General features: G+C 38.0%; 1 protein-coding gene across 1 annotated transcript in view; it reads left to right on the top strand.

The window, feature by feature from the left end:
- The window catches only part of WDFY4 (WDFY family member 4), a 122,594-nt gene that overhangs the window by 12,794 nt on the left and 91,192 nt on the right, over positions 1-18,608 (top strand). Inside the window, exons 7-16 of the mRNA XM_050305270.1 lie at positions 744-933; positions 2,891-3,051; positions 3,427-3,879; positions 5,047-5,151; positions 5,962-6,152; positions 7,934-8,544; positions 10,356-10,449; positions 16,403-16,617; positions 17,145-17,245; positions 18,155-18,362. Coding sequence (XP_050161227.1) covers positions 744-933; positions 2,891-3,051; positions 3,427-3,879; positions 5,047-5,151; positions 5,962-6,152; positions 7,934-8,544; positions 10,356-10,449; positions 16,403-16,617; positions 17,145-17,245; positions 18,155-18,362 — 2,329 coding nt within the window. The remainder of the gene's footprint in view (positions 1-743; positions 934-2,890; positions 3,052-3,426; positions 3,880-5,046; positions 5,152-5,961; positions 6,153-7,933; positions 8,545-10,355; positions 10,450-16,402; positions 16,618-17,144; positions 17,246-18,154; positions 18,363-18,608) is intronic.

Genomic DNA, 18,608 nt, shown 5'->3' with positions numbered 1-18,608 from the left:
TTTCCTTAAGTTATGGGACTTGGTCTGTGAGCCTAAGACCCATGAACACTAAATACAAGGCTGGAGGCACTGCTAGAGAAATAGTGTATTTTGGGAAAACATCACAATTGAATGAGTTGCATCCTCACTTCTTCCTAGGCTTTATTAGTCTAATGAATTTATTTATTTATTTTGTTATTAAGAAGTGCAAAGGCCACAAGTCTCAATTTCTTAGAAGGGAAAAATTAGTTTTAATAATGCAAAGCTTACTGTCAGTTTTCCTTGTCATGGAATAACTGTATACAGACATCACTGTTCAGATCAAAATGTGTGTACCCCATTACATATGCCTCATTGAGTAAAGAATTAATCTGTGAACTCTGTACAGAATGCGTGATTGACTCAGTAAAAGAGAATTACATTTGTTAGTCTCTGCTTACCTTGTACTCAAACAGCTGGAATTACTGTACATGAATTTTGGTGAATGGGTGGGCTGGAAGTTTTGTACTCCTGAGACTAAATCAGCTTCTGTGGGTTAAGCAAAGAAATGCATGCATACTGTAAAGCCAGCAATGTTCTTTATGTAGCTTCTGAAATGCACATGATATTAATATATCCTCTTATCTCTTCTGTCTAGAAAAAGACTTAGCTGACTACTATTTTACTGAGAAATAACTTTTCAAATTTGTTTTATTTTTGTTAGTAACTTTGAACTTGTTTGACTGACAGTTCTTAAATACCTACTGTATTTCTTTTTTCAACAGCTGTGGATTGCATTAAAATAGCTGTTCAGAATCTCTTTAAACTGGCTGATACTCTACCTGCTTCTGATGTGTGTGAAGCTGCTAGTATTGTCTTGTGCTTTGTGAAAGATTCTTATCCTGTATCATCAGCTTTATTAACAGAATTTGAAAGTAATGATGGCTACCAACTCCTGCTAAAAATTTTACTCAGGTAAGTAGGGAGGTTTTCAGTAGGCTTCTAGAGGATGGTAAAACTTTCAGAATGCATGGTGGTCTCTTTGAAAATATGAATCATAAAAGTAATCCCTCGTGGATGCAAAGCCAGTAATAGAGACCTTGATACTGAGTCTTTCATTGCTGTTTTAGGAAGGGAAGTAGTACATAACTTTTTCTACTGAAATCATAACAGAAGGAGAACAGTATAGGAGAAGTTAGTCTGCAGTTGGATAGGGACTTTCTGAACACAAGACAAAGATTCTTCAACCAATAATATTACAGAGGATACAGGTCAGAGATATTTGTCTCAATCAAGATGAACTCTTGGTCCAGAAGTGCAGTCAGCTAGTGAGGGAAACACCATCTCATCTCCTTGCTGTGCAGAAAACAAGGAAGCAAACCCCACCCAAACTTAAATCTGAAAAGTTTACATTCTTCAGTACCAAGATGAGAATGAACATATCAGGAAAAACCCTTGCTAGTTATCCTGATCAAAAGTATAAAGCAGAATCTGTTGCTCTCCTTGTCAGCTTGTGTTGTCTAAGCAAGCTCTGAGTTTGCTATGTCAAAACAGTACATACCACTTCCCCAGAGACCCTGAGGGGCTTTGTTCTGCTTTTCTTTAAAATCATTTGAAGAGAGCATTTCCAGATCTTTTTGTTTCCATTCTGGCTTTGCCTACTCTTGTACTTCTTCTGTGCTTGTGAGAATTCTGGTCCCTGAACAAAGACTGGGGTGGGGAGGGTGGTTTTGAATTTGGATCTGGAGGATTATAATTTGAATCATGAACTCAAAGGTATCTGTGAGTGAGTACGATTTCTCATGATTTTTGAATGGCACAAAATTATTAACTTCTTTACAGACAACCAGAGATTTTCTATCTTTCTCTTATAGATAAACTGTGTTGAAATGCATATTTCTGATTAAATTCTAACTACATAAGCAGAGAAACACAGGATCTTTTTCAGTAAGGGCTATGAATGGCCCCATCCTTTTTAACTGATGTAACTAGGCTGGGGAGATAGAAATAGCATTCAGGTGCTCAGGGCTTCAGATTAGTCTCCGTTCCCAGCATATACTGCCATAAAGGGATAGGCAGAGAGCTTCTTTCCAGAGTGTTTTGTGTGACCAGGTTTCCTCTTCTGGAATTTAGATGTTTAGAATTTTTTTTAAGGTAAAAAGAATCTTACTAGTAGCATTTTTTCAAAAAGAACATTTGTTCTCTTTTTCTTTTTTCTTGTTTAGATGAAATCAGAACATTTTGTTTTGTTTTCTTCTAAGATTTTTCTAGCTCCTAGTATCAGTCTATTGCTCTGCCACTAGCCCATGCCCAAATGCTGCAGTTTTCCTTAAGAACTGACCCATCTAAGCAGTACAGAAGAGGATGACACAATAAGCAGCTCTCTATCCTTTGACACTCTTACTTCAGTCTATGAACTATGGTAAATCTGAGGTTACAGTTCAAACTATTTCCTCACATAGGAGAGACATGCCATCTTTATGTTTGATTCACAAAGCTCAGGCAAAACAACATCTTTCTTTTCCTCAGGCCTGAGATTTTTCTGTTATTTATCTTAGTTAGCAAGTTCTTTATCTTGCCAACCGTATACCCGCCTCTTAATATGAAGTGTCACTTTTAGTTTTTTGAACCCTCAGAAAATTTAGGTATTTACTTTCGAAGCCATTAATTTTTTTTTTTTTTTGTAGAGAATTACTTTTTTTAGAGGACACATAACTGGGTTAAATCCCAACACTTATCTTCCTTTTCTTCAGAAGACTCTTACCATGTTACTTTAGTTTCCTTCAGGCTGTAAGTTTTGTTCTGCTTTAGAACTCTACCATGGTGTGGAGTTATAGTATGTAGCTCCTATGTGCTCAGTACTCAATGATATATCCAAAATGTTTGTATTACAAAGGTGTCACCATATGACTGTCTCAAATTTTGTTCCTAGATGTGAGGGGTTGCAGCAAAATGAAGGAGACCCCTACTTGGATGAGATCCTGGACATGCTGACTTGCCTTACAACTTGTGGCAAAACTGAACTGAAGGTTTCTGGCAATATCATACACCCACAATTACCACATTTTGATTTTGAATGGACACGGTCTTCTGGTACAGTGTATATATTTCTCTCTCTCTATATGTATATGTATACACACATATATGTATACACCCTATATAGAGGGGTCATAGAAAGATAAAGATCCATTCATTTTGTGTCTGGATATGGAGGAAGGAGTATGAGATGGCACCTTCTGGTCTATATGTTTAATGCTGCAGGAGTGTGAATGCTACCTGACATCAAACTGAAATGACCATGTCATCTGTAGGGTCTGATCCAAGGTCAAGAATATGCTTCCCAATCACATCCCTCGTGTCTTTTATTCTTATTTCCATTTTCAGGCATGAGTTAATATTACAGTTATGGTGCTTGCAGACTTAACTAGCATTGATGTAAAAATGATCTCGCCTGGTTTTATCCCACAGGAATGACAGTGAAAAACCTCCAGGCTTTTCAGGTGTTGCAGTCCATCTTCCAGAAAAGTAATGATCAGCACCTGTGTGGAAGAATCTTGGCAGCAATTGGTACCATATGGGCTTGGGACAGAGCAAACTTCTTTCTTCTGGAATGGACACTGCAACCTATCAACCAATTTACTGACATAATCCATTTCAAACCACACCCAGTCCAAGTCCAGTTCTTCAGACTGGTGGAGTCCATAGTCCTAGACCTGTCCTATGTTCCCCATGAAATTTTGAAGAAGGTTCAGTATTTGATAAAGGAAAACATAGTGCCATTCTGCACCTTAACAGCTCTCCAGTGTCTTCTCAGCATGACCCAGAAGGACCTGTTATTCAGTGATATATTCCGTGACTCTGGGCTCTTAGGCCTACTGCTGGCACTTTTGAGGAAGCAGGCCAAGATCCTAAGGAAGTCAGGTACAACACAATGCCACTCACAATGTCTTGTATTACTAAGGCAAACCAATAGGAATGAATAATCTCTTTCTACAGTAAATTTATGTATTTTATACACTGAGTAGTTAGATGATGTCTGCAAGCCAACTGGCCTAAATTTGTGTGCATTAAGCTGGGTCCTCTCCAAAATCTTTGCTGTTTATCATTCTGTTCACTAGTCTAAACAGTTCTGGGTTATTCTTCACTAGTGTATGATGAATTATTCTGGACAGTACCCTTCAGCCACATTTTTAAACTTAATCTGGGATTCTCAAGGATGCCATCTTGAGATTGGAGCAAGAAAGAGTGTTCCACAAAGCTTAGTTCTTCTGAAAATAACATTTTAATCCTGAGTACTAATGATGGAAATAAGTTTATTGAATTTTGGTCAGATGTTACCCACAATTACTACCACCCCTTGTGACTGAGTTATATCCTAGCATTAAAACAGGAAGGTAATAGTCCTAGTGTGGTAACTGTGGGGTACAGCTGACTTAGGAGACAGACTCATGTATTTAAAAGTTTATAACTGCTATTTTAAAGAAAGAAAAATGCATTGTAGTATTTTCTGTACTATATTCATTGGGAAATGCCTTTAAATTTCAATGCAATAGTAATTTAGTAAAGGAGGAGAGACCCAAAGTACTAGGCATAACTTCTGATGCAGCAAGAATAATTGAATTATTTATACACTCCAAACAACAGGAGGAATATGAATATCAACAGAAGTTTTGGAGTGCAGATATCCATCACCTGCAAGGACACTTAGATTTGCATTCTTAATATCAGAAAACTAGGTACAAGAATTCCGAAGTTCTTGAAAACTTACCTTCTGGTTATGAGCTGGTGTATAGGGGCCTTCTTCTGTCTTGCATTAAATTTCACCACTTTAGATAATTTGGTGATGAAAATGTTACAGAATGAATGATGGAATGGCTGTGTAATTTGTAAATATAAACACACAGGGAAGAGGGACAGGTGAGAAGATATTATCACTACTCCCCTCTCTTTGTTTGCAGAAATTTAGCCTGCAAACTTAACTTTTAGATCTTAAAATAACCTGCCTAGAATTTGCTGGAGAACTGGGTTAAGGCGTTCTAGCTACAATTATCCATGTGTTATATATTATGACTTTTAATATACTGGCAGCTGGAACTCATCTGCCTGGTCTGGAAGAAGGCACTGAGAAGGAATTAAATGCTGTGATGCTGAAGATGGTGGCTGCCCTTACAGTGAGGTCTGTGAGGAACACAGGTAAGAAAACACAGATGACTGCATTACCATTATGATTTTTAGTGGTAAGTGACCATGCTCTGAAGGAGTACCAACAAATTTTCTTACTTTTGTGCTTCAGTCAAAAGTGGAGGGCAAAAGCTAAAAGTGTAGGGATTACAGGAAGAAATGTGACAAAGATATCCTTCTCGTCCTGGATAATGAACCTTATCCCAGTAGTCAGCTTTTTTCCTTCATCCATGTGGATCCTCCTGAAGTGTTTAAATAGAATACACAAACTTAGCTTGTGGAAAACAAGAGTGTGTGCATGACTCTTGTGTATTGTTTGTTCATCCAGATTTTCTTCTGTGGTATCTATTATTTGAAATCTTGATGGAATCAGATGCATGTTGAGTAACATTCCTACATTAGTGTTGGCATACCTAAGAGGTCTGTGTGTAGGGAATCTTGTGGAACAGGAATCCACTCAATTTGCTCTGGAATCCCAGAATCATCAGGTTTGAAACATCTTATGCAGGGTAAATATATTGTCAGAAACCATCACAAAGTTCCCTTCCTAAATTAAAGAGATGTTTAAGCTGAAAATTAATAAGATGTCTTTTTTCTTTTCACTCATTACTGTATTGGGAAACTGTCATCTCTGATGTTTGGAAACCATGGTCATCCAGTCATTTTATCCCTAGTTGTGTCATCTTCAGCTTAACCAGCTGCTCCTCTTACCTGTCCTACTGTATTTGTAGAAATGTGGCACTTCACACCAATACTGAAAATCTGCCTGTAAAAACTACAAGCAAAGGATAAAGTGAAAAATGATACCATATTTTTCCCTAGTTGTTCTGAAGGACTATGGAATGGTGCCGTATATCAAGATATTTTTGGATGATGAGTGCTACAGGAGTGCTACTCTCAGTATCTTGGAGCAGCTATCAGTCATTAATTATGAAGAATATATGAGCATTATTATTGGGGCCCTCTGTTCTTCTACTCAAGGGGAACTGTCTCTGAAACTAGATCTGCTGAAGGTAATTAATGGGGCTCTCACTTGGGCACTGTTTTCTTGAAAACTTCTTGGCTTTGTGGCAAATTGTTCTTCATCCCACCACAGTATTGTCTTTTTATCAAGGCTGTAAATGCAGAATAAAAAAGAGATCTGGGCCAACTCTTGGCTATGGTAAATTGGGCACTTTGATTTTTAGGAGTGCATGTATGGTCAACACCTTCACTCAGTATCGGATTATGAAGTATTTTGAAGACTTAAATAGTAATGTAGAAGGGAGAAATGGAAATGCCAAAGGGGCAATTGCACGAGCAAGTCTATGTAATGTGACAGAGAAAGGAGAAACAAATGTGAATGAAAGTGGAGATGTGAAGAGAAGATGTGAGAAGCTGTAATAGAGAAAAATTGGAATGGACAGAGTAGGCATGACATGAACAGCCTGATTCTGCTAAGTTTCCAACACTGAAACTTTGCTGTCCTTAATTTTGTCATCTCTCACATACACCAATGTTGTGGAAAAAGAGATGAGGTGATGGAAAGGAGGAGTCATGAATGTTTGGAGGAAGCAATTAGAAGTATTTGTAGCTTTTATTATGTTTACAAAGGGTCTGATCCATAAGCAATGTAACAGGGAAAGAATCACTATGCTATATTTCGGTTTAGGTCACAGGTATCAAATTGAAAAGCAGCAGTGTTATAAGCACTAATTTTAAATTGTCATTCTACCTTCTCTACCAAGTGTGAATGGAATTCACCTTTCAGCACAATATAACAACTACTTCTGTGATAAAAGAACCATGTTACTTAAAAAAAAAAAAAGAAAAAAAGAAAAAGGTTATAGCTTTGATTTGGAACAGTAAACTAACAATATCTGTGGAAAAGCTGAGTATGGTGCCCAAACTAATATGAAAATAAATGCAGCTTCAGTGTCTAATTCTGACAAATGATAACTGTATTAAAGCATAATGTAAGCAAATGAATTTATTATCTTTATCCATTGAGACTGTGATTGTGTTACACACAAATTCAGATTGATTTGCTAATGTATATTTAGCTGTTAAAGCCTGAGCCCAAATGCAATTAGCACTGCTATATTCCAGCGTGGCACGTGGACAATTACGAAGAATAACAAATAATGGAATGTGTGAAATAAATTCTGTTAAGAGTAACTGAGTTAGGGGGTTTCCAGCAGACATCAGTTTTATAGATTCAGGACAGAGGAATACTAACTCATAGGCGATTAAATTCTAACTGAGTTAGAGCTGGAGGAAATGTGTTTACTGTTGACCTTCTCTGAGATGTGTTAAAGCCATCCTGATAACTTCAACTCTAAGTTATTAAATTTAATCCCTGTTCAGAAGTCTCTGCCTGGTTTGATACATTATCATAGAAAATTGAATGACAGCAATAGAGTTCCCCCTCCCCCTTCAGTTCTGGCAACCTTTTCCCACAGTCCTAGATCCTGTTACAGGCAAATATATTTCTGTAAGAAACTGTTCCTCTTCAGAAGGATGTGAAGTGAAGCTCTTTCATCGGGTATCTCTTGGGAAACTATATATGTAAAGTTAACCCTTTCCAATGTGAAAAACTATGGATTCAAATTCGAAAAGACCCTGGTGCCTGTAGGAACATCATATTTACAAAATGGATTGTGCAACATTCCAAAAACTTGGGATGGATTACATTCAAATATGCAATTTTTTTCCTTGCAAGCTCTTTTTTTCTCACTAAATTTACTTCCACAGTTCTTAATAACTTCTCTACATTTGTTTGATTTAAGTGCTCTTTTCTTCTCAATGTTTGCAGTCACTTTTGAGGATACTGGAGAGTCCCAAGAGCCATTCAGCTTTCAGAACCTGCAGTGGATTCAATGCGCTCCTGTCCCTCCTCTCAGACATGGAAGGTGCACTGCAGGACCCTCCCTCTGGGCTGTGGACAGCATTTGGACAGAATTGCATATTGGAGCTTGTTTTCTACACACTTCAGGTGATAACAGCTGCCCTGCACCTAGACCCTGTCAACAGCAACTTCTTCCAGAGGAGTGGTCTCTTCGAAAAGATGGCAGAGGATCTTGGATCACTTGGATGCTTCTGGACACAAGGGCAATGGCAAATTCCTCTGAGCCTTGAGAAGAAAAGGACATTTACAGAATTTTTGGATGCAGCTTTCTGTTCTTCAGAACCTTTCCCAGTGTGGCTAAAGAACTGCATATGGATACTGAATTTTCTTGATCACATGGTCAAAGGAGCCCTCCATCAGGAGAGCTACTTCAAGGAGAGAAAGCCAGAGATTGGAGAAACATCAAGAGGTGATCAGGAGGGATCCCAAGCTCAAGAAGAGCATCCTGTTGCTTTCAAAAGATCAGGCAGCAAATTATCTGCCTCTGCCTATAGGCTATGGGGAAACCCTGAGGAGAAGTAAGTTTTTATTTACTGCAGGAAATAAAGTAGTAAGACTGGTATGTGCATTTTATGTGGTAGTAAACTGAGGTAAGGTGTGATACAACCTAAGAACAAACAAATCAGCATTGCAATTCCAACTCCCAGATCTCCAGGCAGCAGAAAGATACTTTTGGAAAGGTAACTGAAGGTAAAAATTAGGTCATAAGGATTTAGTGGAGCAGTGGGACACACAAACCCAATAGTTGCAGAGTTTGTGCTGAAGGGTCTGACACCTGCAGGAATGGACTCTAAGGACAGAATTGCTGGGACTTGCATCTTGTGCTTAGTCTCTGCTTGAGTCTACCCCAGTCAGTTTTGACTTTTTCAATTATGTGGAAAGCTGCTTCTAGTCACCTGTTACTATAAGTTAAGTTATTTTAAATGCTCCTCTATGCATATGTGTCTAAGCACATGTGTGCAGACACACTCTTATTCATTTATTCATGCTGAATTAGAGAAGATTGGAAAAAGAATAGTAATGCTACCTCCCTCACTGAATGAAGGTTCATATCAAAATATATATCCTTTGTAGGAAGCAAAGACTATGCCAGAAATCAGCATAGTTGTCAGCTGTGAATCAGTTCTGAATAACGTGGATTTCGTAACTTGTGAGTTCTGTCCCACGCTGGAGCCACTGCTGCAGCAACACGTTATACCAGATCTGATTTTGATTAATTGCACAGAAAATATTCCAATTGAGCAATTTATTTGAAAGTATCTTTCTTGAGGGTGCAGTAAGAATTATTCGTCACTGTGTGGCAGTGTGCTACACATTACTCGTTTCTCTGATGTATCAGATAAGCCTATTTTGAAAGTGGCTAATAAACATGTTTAATTGCAGCCTTTTTACATTGGTTTAGATCCCTTGTAAAAACTTTATTTTTTTTTTCTTTTAATGCTCACTCTTTTACTTGTACCTTTTGTTTTCTACAGTCCATAAAGCATATTGTTCATTATTTTGTCAGTCTAAATACAGCAGTTAGATGTTGCCTTTGCTTTTCTTGTGAGTTCTGCTTGGGAAGGGTGTTTCTGACAGTGCACATCACAACTCCAGTTCATAGGTGCACCCAGAAATGCTGATGATACTCTGAACAGGTGAGCTTGCAGTGCCTGCACTGGAGCTACTCCTATGTTGTGAGTTCATCTTTGAGATATATCTAACGTCTAGCCTGCATCATGGCATAAGGAGATCTTCTCTGTGGTGTCTTTGATGCCTCAGTTTCTTCCTGTGCTGGAACATACAAAGGTGATAAATGGCAAAAAGGAAAACTTGTGGGGAAGCACTGATATTCAACTTTGTTTTACTAGTTTAGGCAGATTTTGGTGTTGAAACGGAAGGGTGGCATACTGATTTCACCAAGACTGCCTCATCTTTGCTTATTTCTGCTGTGTTTTGAAGTACTGAAGTTACTGTATAACCAAAGTTACAAACTGCTAGAAAATAGAAAGGATAACACTTGTTCTGGACTGATACATCTGTGATTCCAATGGTTGTCTCTTTTTTGTACTGCAAGTACCTTCAAAGGCAAAGTTCCTTTAAAGAGGGAGCTGCACATGTGCAGGAATGTGCAGGTCCCTGAGATGTGAACGCATGAGCAGATAATGTCCTGTCTTTTTTACTCTAAGGAGGCTTCCAGCTTGTCCAGGTCATCTGTATTGTTTGCTTAGTTTCAAATGCTGAACCTGGTTACTGCTAGGAGGGTTTAACACTGTGCTCTGCTGGAACATTGTTGGACCCTCTTTGTTATTTTTAATGATAATTATGATGATGTGTGTTTTTACTGCAGCTTGGAAACGAGAGACTGCACCATTGTACATCCAGGTGCTGTCTGTGTCATGGTGAGGTTGCTGCCAAAGCTGTACAAAGAAGGACATGCTCAGGTGAGTCTGAACATATCTAAGTGCCATCTAAACAGTGTCTTCTATTTTTCTGTAGCATTGTTTCCAGGAATTGCTTACTGTTTGCAAATGTGGCAGTACTAAAATTTACCTAGAACACTGTCAGGAGGAACAGCACAAATTTCACTGAGTCAACAGATTAAGAATGACAAAGGCTAACTGTTTTGACTGATGGATTTTGGTCTCAGAATACTTATTTTAAAGGCACACTGTAGAAATTCCTTGAAAATTGTTTAAAGTATTGCTAGTGGACCTAGCAACCAGAACAGTCTAGCTCTTCAGACTTACTGATCCATAAGCTTTCAATGCAGCTTAGAACCCGTTTTGTTTTGTCAAACCTTCCATACACACACCTACTCTGAGTAAGGTTACTTTCTATATTGTATCTGCTATTTGGTCTAAAATACTTGGATACAGTTAAAGTACATATGGAGGGATTGAAATAAAACCAGATTGTTCACCCAGAGCTATGGAAGGTGGGAGGGCAAGTTACTGCTGGCACATTCCAACTCTGTTTAGTGGAACCAAGCCATCAGCTAGTGAAATTTTGTTCATTACAGTAATTAATTTCCGAAAATCAAGTAGAACAGTTAATTGGATGAGGGAGTGTCATCAAGAAATCAGAGTTGGCTCTAGGACTTGAGATCCATAGGAGAGAAAGCTTCTCAGACCCTCAGTAGATGGCAGTGTTCTTAAAAATATGAAGGACTAGAGCACAAATTCCAGCAACTTCAGTTATGTATTCAAGTATGTTAATCTTTTGTTTCTTTCTTGCTCCTTTTTTCGTAGTGAATAAGAAATTATTGCTGGTAGTGTTTGTTTAGTATTGCTGTTGTGAATAGGATTGCCTTATGTAAAATGGGACCACTGTTAAGCAAGGTCCTGACTCAGACTCCAGCGAGGAGTTCACAAATATCCTGAAGAGTTTTTCATCAAATAACCAACAAGGAGGATAGAGGAAAAATAGAAATTTTCTTGGTTATTTTTATTGAAAAGTAGGTGAGAGAATGAATAGAATATTTCAGAGCTTGGGAAACTCACTAATGCTGCCAGGTACAGACATAAAAGGCTGCACTTCAGTACCTTTAGTCATAACATGCGTGAACCCTTGTGCAATGAGATGCTACTTGGAACACAGGAGTCAGGTAAGATCTGGTTCAAAAGGTGGAATTCCACGGCTAGTGAAGGGGAGCTACTTGGTAGAAGGAAAATAACTGAAGGAATTACTCTTTGGATGGATATATTCTGTCCCAAGCAGGATACTATTCTTTTTTTTTTTAGCACAACAGTGTTTGACAGCTATGTGAGAGATGAAATAATGTCTTTGTGAATGGAGCTTTTTACTGCAGACTTTCATGAAGAAATCTGAAGGGGCTTCTTGCTCTGAATTTAAGACTGAGTCAAATAGTACATTTTTTAGGAGCAATTTTCAAAAAGAGACAGTACCTCATCCCTTTTGTGCTGTGATGGATATTTTAGGCCCAGGTACCGAAGAGTAATCTAGAAAAATCTTCAGAATTAGTTCAGGTCATGTGCAATTCCTTTGCTTTCACTGAATTGGCAATGAGAAAGCACTGCTTTTACAGAAACATTAATGGAACTCAATAAAATTAATGTACTTTGATTCTGACTCTGAGAGATAATATCCATTTCCTTCCAATTTTGCAGCTTCTCAGTGACCTTTGTCAGACCCAAACAGCGATGGGCTAAAGCACTGTTGAGGCTGTCAGTATAGAAAAAAAAGTAGGAGACATTAAAACAGGTGATTTTGCACTTCATGCATTTCTTAATACTCTCTAGAATGAAACTTAAAAGCTGAGGAGAATAGATTTGTGGATGTATATTACTGTCATTCCTAGGTATGACCAAAAAAAAAAAAAAATCATTTGAATGTCGTATGGGTATGAAAATTTGCTTAAAACTTTAAAACTGCCCAAGAGATAGTCTTCATGCCTATGCCTCGTACTAAACTATTTTCCATCAGACTGCATAATGTTTGACCAAATACAAGGTAGGTTTTCCTTTTATTAATATGCTGCCTGTTCAGTAATGAAAGACACCATTACACATTTTAAAAACTAAGTAGAGACATGTTAGTACTTTAGAGATGTGGCCCAGGATATTCACTGTGGTCTTTTTTAACCTTTTTTTAACCTTAAAAAGAAAGATGTTTCCTCTCAGACACATCTCATCCTTGCCTGAAATTTTGGAACTGTGTCTTTTAAGATTCCAGAGTGTCATGCCAGATCTTTCTCCTTTGCAATGTCAGATAAGCAGATCTCCTAGATGTGACAATCCTGAGTAAGGGAAAAGAAAAAACTTTTGCAAAGAGAATCAAAGCACGATTGAGTTCTGTGGTATATCTGAGTAGATTTCTTTTGAGTACAGGCAAAAAAAAAAAAATCCTCACATGATTCGTTATGGAAATTATCTGTGCTATTGTTAAATAACATTATTGCTTCCACAGCTGAATTTGTCCTTTCTGTTTTCATCCATGTCTCTCCTATGATGAATTGTTGTCATATTCACTGTAAAGTAAAATATTGTCCCTCACAAAGGATTTTGCATCTTTTAAAAAGACCTTTATCCCTGTTTTAAATTTAGCCTAAACTACTTGTTCTCACTGCAGATGTTAACAGAGTAACATTTTTTTAATATTTGTATCTCATAAAAATGAAAATTATTCCTAAATGAAAAAGGTCTCTGACATAGAAGACTGTGTGACTTTTGAGATTTGTCTGCCTTTAGACTTATATTACTGATGTTACTGCTAATGTAAAGTTAAGGTCAAAATTAATTTCTTAATTACTGCACTGCATTATCTGTGCAAGGAAAATCTTTAGGTGTTTGGCCAGAGCTTCATTCTCCTTTGGATTGTGCAGCTAACGCTTTGGGATAAAGGAGTGGAGAATGGACCAAAACTCTAGTAGGAGGCTTTTAGCAGAAGTTTGCTTGTTCATTGATCAAACAACTTCTGAAGCTTTCACTGTTTATACAAAACAAGCAATTTTTTTCCTGTACATCCAACCCCACAGCCTGCCCTTTTATTTGTCCTGTTTTGCTTCCTGTTCACTCTCTCCTTAAAAAGCAGCAAGTGTCTCTAAAGTTGCACTAAATTCTTGTTGGTAATGTACCCTGGATTGAAGAGACAGGACCTCTGCCAAGAATCCCTGGCTTAACTATACTGAAGATACTTTTCCACTTCATCTTCTACTTCATGCAATCTATAATTTATAAGGTGGGACACAAAGACAGCTTTGTCTTCCCTTCAGGTGTCTGATGAACATCATATTATAGCACTGCAGAGTAGCTTGGAAAAATAAGAAGGAAACACTGCATTCAGCTAATATCGTGGGGAAAAAATACTACAACTAAAAGTAAGTGGGTGAGCAAGAGATGTGTCAGACCACCAGAATTAACAAAAGGATTCTTAACATGAAGAAGAGATCTTATTGCCTGGCTTCAAATGGTCAAGGCTTGCTAGTGTGTTTCTCCAGAAGGCAATAGTAACCCTGGTATTTACATAAGCAAAGATCTGTAGCTTCTCTTACTTACTGTACAGAGAGGAAATGTGAAAAGCCTGATGAAGACGTTATGTTTTATTTGGGGCATTTAACTGTCTCCTTTTTTCCTTCCCTATTTGCAAGGAGCACATCAACATGAGTTATTCTGTAACTTTGTGAAAACCAGTTATACATACTGTCAGCAAAGTAAGTTTTGCTTGTTAGACGGTTTGAGTTAATCAGCAAAATATTATGAAAGAATGGGAACGTGCTTGCAGCTGAGAACAGTGCATCAGGAATTTAAGCTCTGATAAATTTATGAATATTTTTATGACATTTTAAGAGGAAAAAAATGCACATAGAACTTTCAGCAGTGACTCAAATTCTCTACAGACAATGGGTTTTAAGCTGATGGATGTCTACCTTTTCTTTTGAAAGTACAATTTAAAGTCCTGGGTTACTTGGAACTTTTTGGAAGCTCCTCTTTTGATGCCTTGATCACTTCATTAGTAAAAGTAAATCTGAGATTTGTTAGGAAGTTAATTGTACTTTTCTGTGAGGGGTTGCTAGCTTTTCAAGTGGGAGGTACTCTGAGACTTAGAAGCAACTTTGCTTTTCGCAACTGCACACAGAATTATTGCTGTATATCACTCTTAAATCTCAGGAAATTGCATCCCGATGAAGTGAATGCAAACTGCCAAAGGTTCATCATTTTTGCTCATCTTGAACATAGCATAATAATCTTGAAGATGAATAATGGTTAATTAAATTCAGTTACCAAGTTTTGAAACTATGGACTCTTAAGAGAAAGAATCTGGGAACTACTTAAGCAGATTGGACAAACTGCTATGTGACATTTTGCTCTTAAGACTCCAATTTGAGGCAGACCTCAACTACACTCTCACTGCACCTTCAATATCCTGATTCACAGTGCAAGTAATATGTGCTAGGAAAATCAATCCATGCATATAGAAACACACAGCATGGTTTCCTGGACACCTTTAATATTTCTACTAAAATCTCATTTTACTGGAACAAAGATCCATGAAAACAACACATTTTATTCAAAAAAGACAATATTGGTATTGACAAAGCTGCTAAGCTAATGAACACAGTCAATTTTTTTTGTATGCTATTATGCTTTTATTGGATTTATTCTGGAGTAAAAGAGTTGTTTGACTTAGTCAAGACATGTGTTGTTCTCTGTTTAGTTGTAGTTTTCCACATCTGGATACTTCCTGTGGATAGTCAGAAATGGAGTAAGCTATTAATTAAAAGAACCAAAAAGTTATAAGTCAGACTTTGAATCACTGTAGAAGTAAGTGCCTGTCTTAAAAATAGTGTAGTTCAGTCTGGTGCATAATTTCTACATGTAATGAGATGCACAGTGAAAATTGTGACCCTGGGAATAAACAGTCCTTCAGAGAGAAGAAAATGTTATCTAAAGAACTCATCCTTCAGATATGAAAAATAGTAGTTGAGTTTGCAAAAACAGTATCTATGTTGTAATAGATGTGCCAGTATTATTATCCAAGTGTTGCAGCTGGAGACACTTTGAAAACAAATTATTTGTTAGCTTTGAAATTGTCCTGTACTGATTTTGTTGGGTTGGATGCAAAAGAGCTGAATTCGTCTTTACACTTAATAAGCCAGCTTATCCTGAATCCAGTTGATTCTCATTCATGTTATAAAATCAAATCCCAGTGCCCCCATTTGCATGTCTGCCACCATTGTTGTCCTCTTCTTTACAAGTTTGCATATCTGTTTCCTGGAAAAGCGTATGAGAAAGCGGGAGAGATCTTGGGAGTAGGGAACAATTCATCTTTGTAAGTGTTTAAATATATGATCCAGTTACTTTTGTGTGAAATCTAGTTAGGTCAATGGGATACAATCCATTCCTAACTGGGAACAAAATGTTCTAAAAATAATTTATGAGAATTGAGAGGTTTTAAGATCATTAAGAAGCAATAATGAAGTAAAGCTTCAAGTCAGCAAAACATATAGAGAAGTATTTAAAATTAAGTGTTTCATGACATTGCTAGATACAGTTTTGTTTAAAAACAGATGAAGAGTAGATTGTGCCAGTATGACTCTCCACAGACTCAATGTTAAAAATATTCTGAGTTCCTAGGTTGGTCTTGGAGCTTACGACTAATAACCTGCACCTTGGTTTTGACAGCCGAGAGCTCTGATCCCTCACTACCATCGTTGAAAGCTGAACTGTGGATGGCTGAGCTGCTGGACACTGTGAGACTGCAGAGCTTTACAGAACAACCACACAGTTGCACTTGAGCCTCTGGCCTCAGGGGCTTCTTTTCAGGGCCAGATTTTTACATCCAGAGATTTGACAAATGAAAAAAAAAAAAAATAAATCAGGCACCATGTGCAATTTTAGTTCCAGCCCTCTGACTTCAGTTCTGTGTCCATTTCAGCTTTCACAGGAAATCCAATATGCTGTGGTTGATCATATCCAGTCCCTTGTGAAGTCAGAAAAGAGTCGTCAGGTGATGTGTGAATCTGGGTTGCTGAGCACCATCATAAGTTCCTGTCAGGATGCCTTCCGCAATGAGAGTCATCCGCTGCATCTGCCCCTCACTAGAGTGTTTGAGAAGCTTGCATCACAGGCCATTGAGCCAGATGTGTTAAGGTATCAGATTGTATCTAATGGAACAATTTGCTTTAGTGCAATTTTTTGTGAAGTTTATGTAATAATTAGATGCTTCATGTAGTGCTCTAATTCAGCAAGACTCAGCCTTTTGTTTCAAGTCTCCGTTATTGCTACTTTCTCACTGATTGCAGGATATACACTTAAATGACTTACTGAAGATGGTGTCTGTAGTGTTCTGCTGCATCATCTCTGCAGGGGTTGTAAAGCCATTTATGAATGAACTAATTAAGTAATTGCAAAACAACTAGGGTTATTATTTCCTGGTATTCATATGGAGAAGCTGTTTTCTGAAGAGTTAAAGTGACTTTCTCTTATCTCAGATCCACGTCAGTAACAGATGCAGAGTAGTCTTGTTTCTCAGTCTTTAAAATTTGGTGTTCAATGAGAAAGTTGTTCCCCAGAGGGCTGAGATCCATTTGTCTGGTTTCTGTGACTCCAAAGTGTCTGACTTCATTGTTTTCCTTTTTTTAGTTGCTTTCTTCATTATTTTCTTCTTTTCATTTTAGGCAATTTCTTCGGTTGGGAGGTTCTCCAATACTACCTTCCAGGCCCAGCACAAACAAGACCAAGGTCCTTTCATGTCAGGGGAGTGATTCAGCTAATGCAGGTAAGCACATAATGAATAGCCTGTTGCTGTTACAGTGGCTGGGTTATAGATGTCTCCAAAATGACAGCAAACTGCTGCTGAGTAGGTTGCTCCAAGACAGGCACAGTTAAGGTGGAGTATGCCTGAAGTTCTATACTGGGTATTGCCCAGGTTGGCTGGTACTTGACCAGCACTGAGAGCTGATCTAGTGATCATCAGAGATCAAGCTAGATGCTGATTATAGATTCAGACTTTGCTAGATCATACATGGAAGTGATCTGTAAAAATACTAATCATATTCTACAGACCAAGGAGGCTGTATCCTGGTTTTGCAGCATGTTTTTTCTGTGATTTATATCTAGAAAGAGAATAAATATGTGAACAAAAAGCACTGTTTTTGTAGTCCCTAGGATATCCTAGTAGACTGCTTTGCTTATAGAGGCTATTTTCCAGCAAAGTTCTCTGCTCTAATGTATTTTGCAGGTGAAAGGCTACAGTAATAGTAGACACCTGATACAGCATGCTATAGATTTCCATCTTATGTTCTCTGCAGTCATTCTTCAAATCCTCTCCCACATGTTGCTTGCAACTATTCTGTTACAGCAAAATTGAATAGTCTGTGTATATGAAAAATAGAGCCAATGGGTTGGGGACCTTTTTTACCAGCAGTGAAGTCTGGATCTATCTGCAGATGTGTGGAGAGAAAATATGGCTATCATTTCTGTAGAGCTCATCTCTCCTGACAGCCTCCCATTTTGAAATTCCTTCAGTGCGATATTTTTTTTTTTATTTCTGCACGCTGCTGAAGATGTGTTATTTCAAGAGCATGTAGGGCTGTTCTTAGCAGTGATTAATAGAATATGGGCAACACCTGTGACTGGAAAAAGTGTTGCAGATATTGATCTGGTTAGGTACTCTATTATCTTGTAGGTTCAGAAGAGGACATGGTGGACAATAAAACTGATCCTCATACAGTTGTGCCTGTCAGCAACTCCCCTTGGGTGTCTAAGGGATCTGCACTTGCACTCCAGACTGCAATGAGTCTCATCTCCATGACATCACCTCGAAACTTCCAGCTACGCAGCACTGCTTTGGCTCCATCATTTGTGGAGTTTGACATGTCCATGGAAGGCTATGGGTATTGTTGCTGTTGCTTATTTCTTCAGCTGCTCTGCCATCTCCAAGCCCTTACTCTGGACACTATTCACTTCTCTCTTCATCTTAATCTATTTACAAGCCCTATTGCTGCCTTCCTTGCAGCAATGTTGCCAACCTGTTTTGTTATTGCTGGTAGCCTTCTCTCTGCCTTGCTACCATGACTCTGCAGTATTAAGTGACTGGTGACTTTCAGGGATGATTTTACATTTTTGATGAACGGGTGCTT

This window comes from Myiozetetes cayanensis, unplaced genomic scaffold (assembly GCF_022539395.1).
Source record: "Myiozetetes cayanensis isolate MyiCay16 unplaced genomic scaffold, myiCay2020 scf10, whole genome shotgun sequence".
NCBI classification, from domain to species: Eukaryota; Metazoa; Chordata; class Aves; order Passeriformes; family Tyrannidae; genus Myiozetetes; species Myiozetetes cayanensis.
Note: the sequence above shows the minus strand (reverse complement) of the source record. Positions and strands in the feature narration are given on the sequence as shown.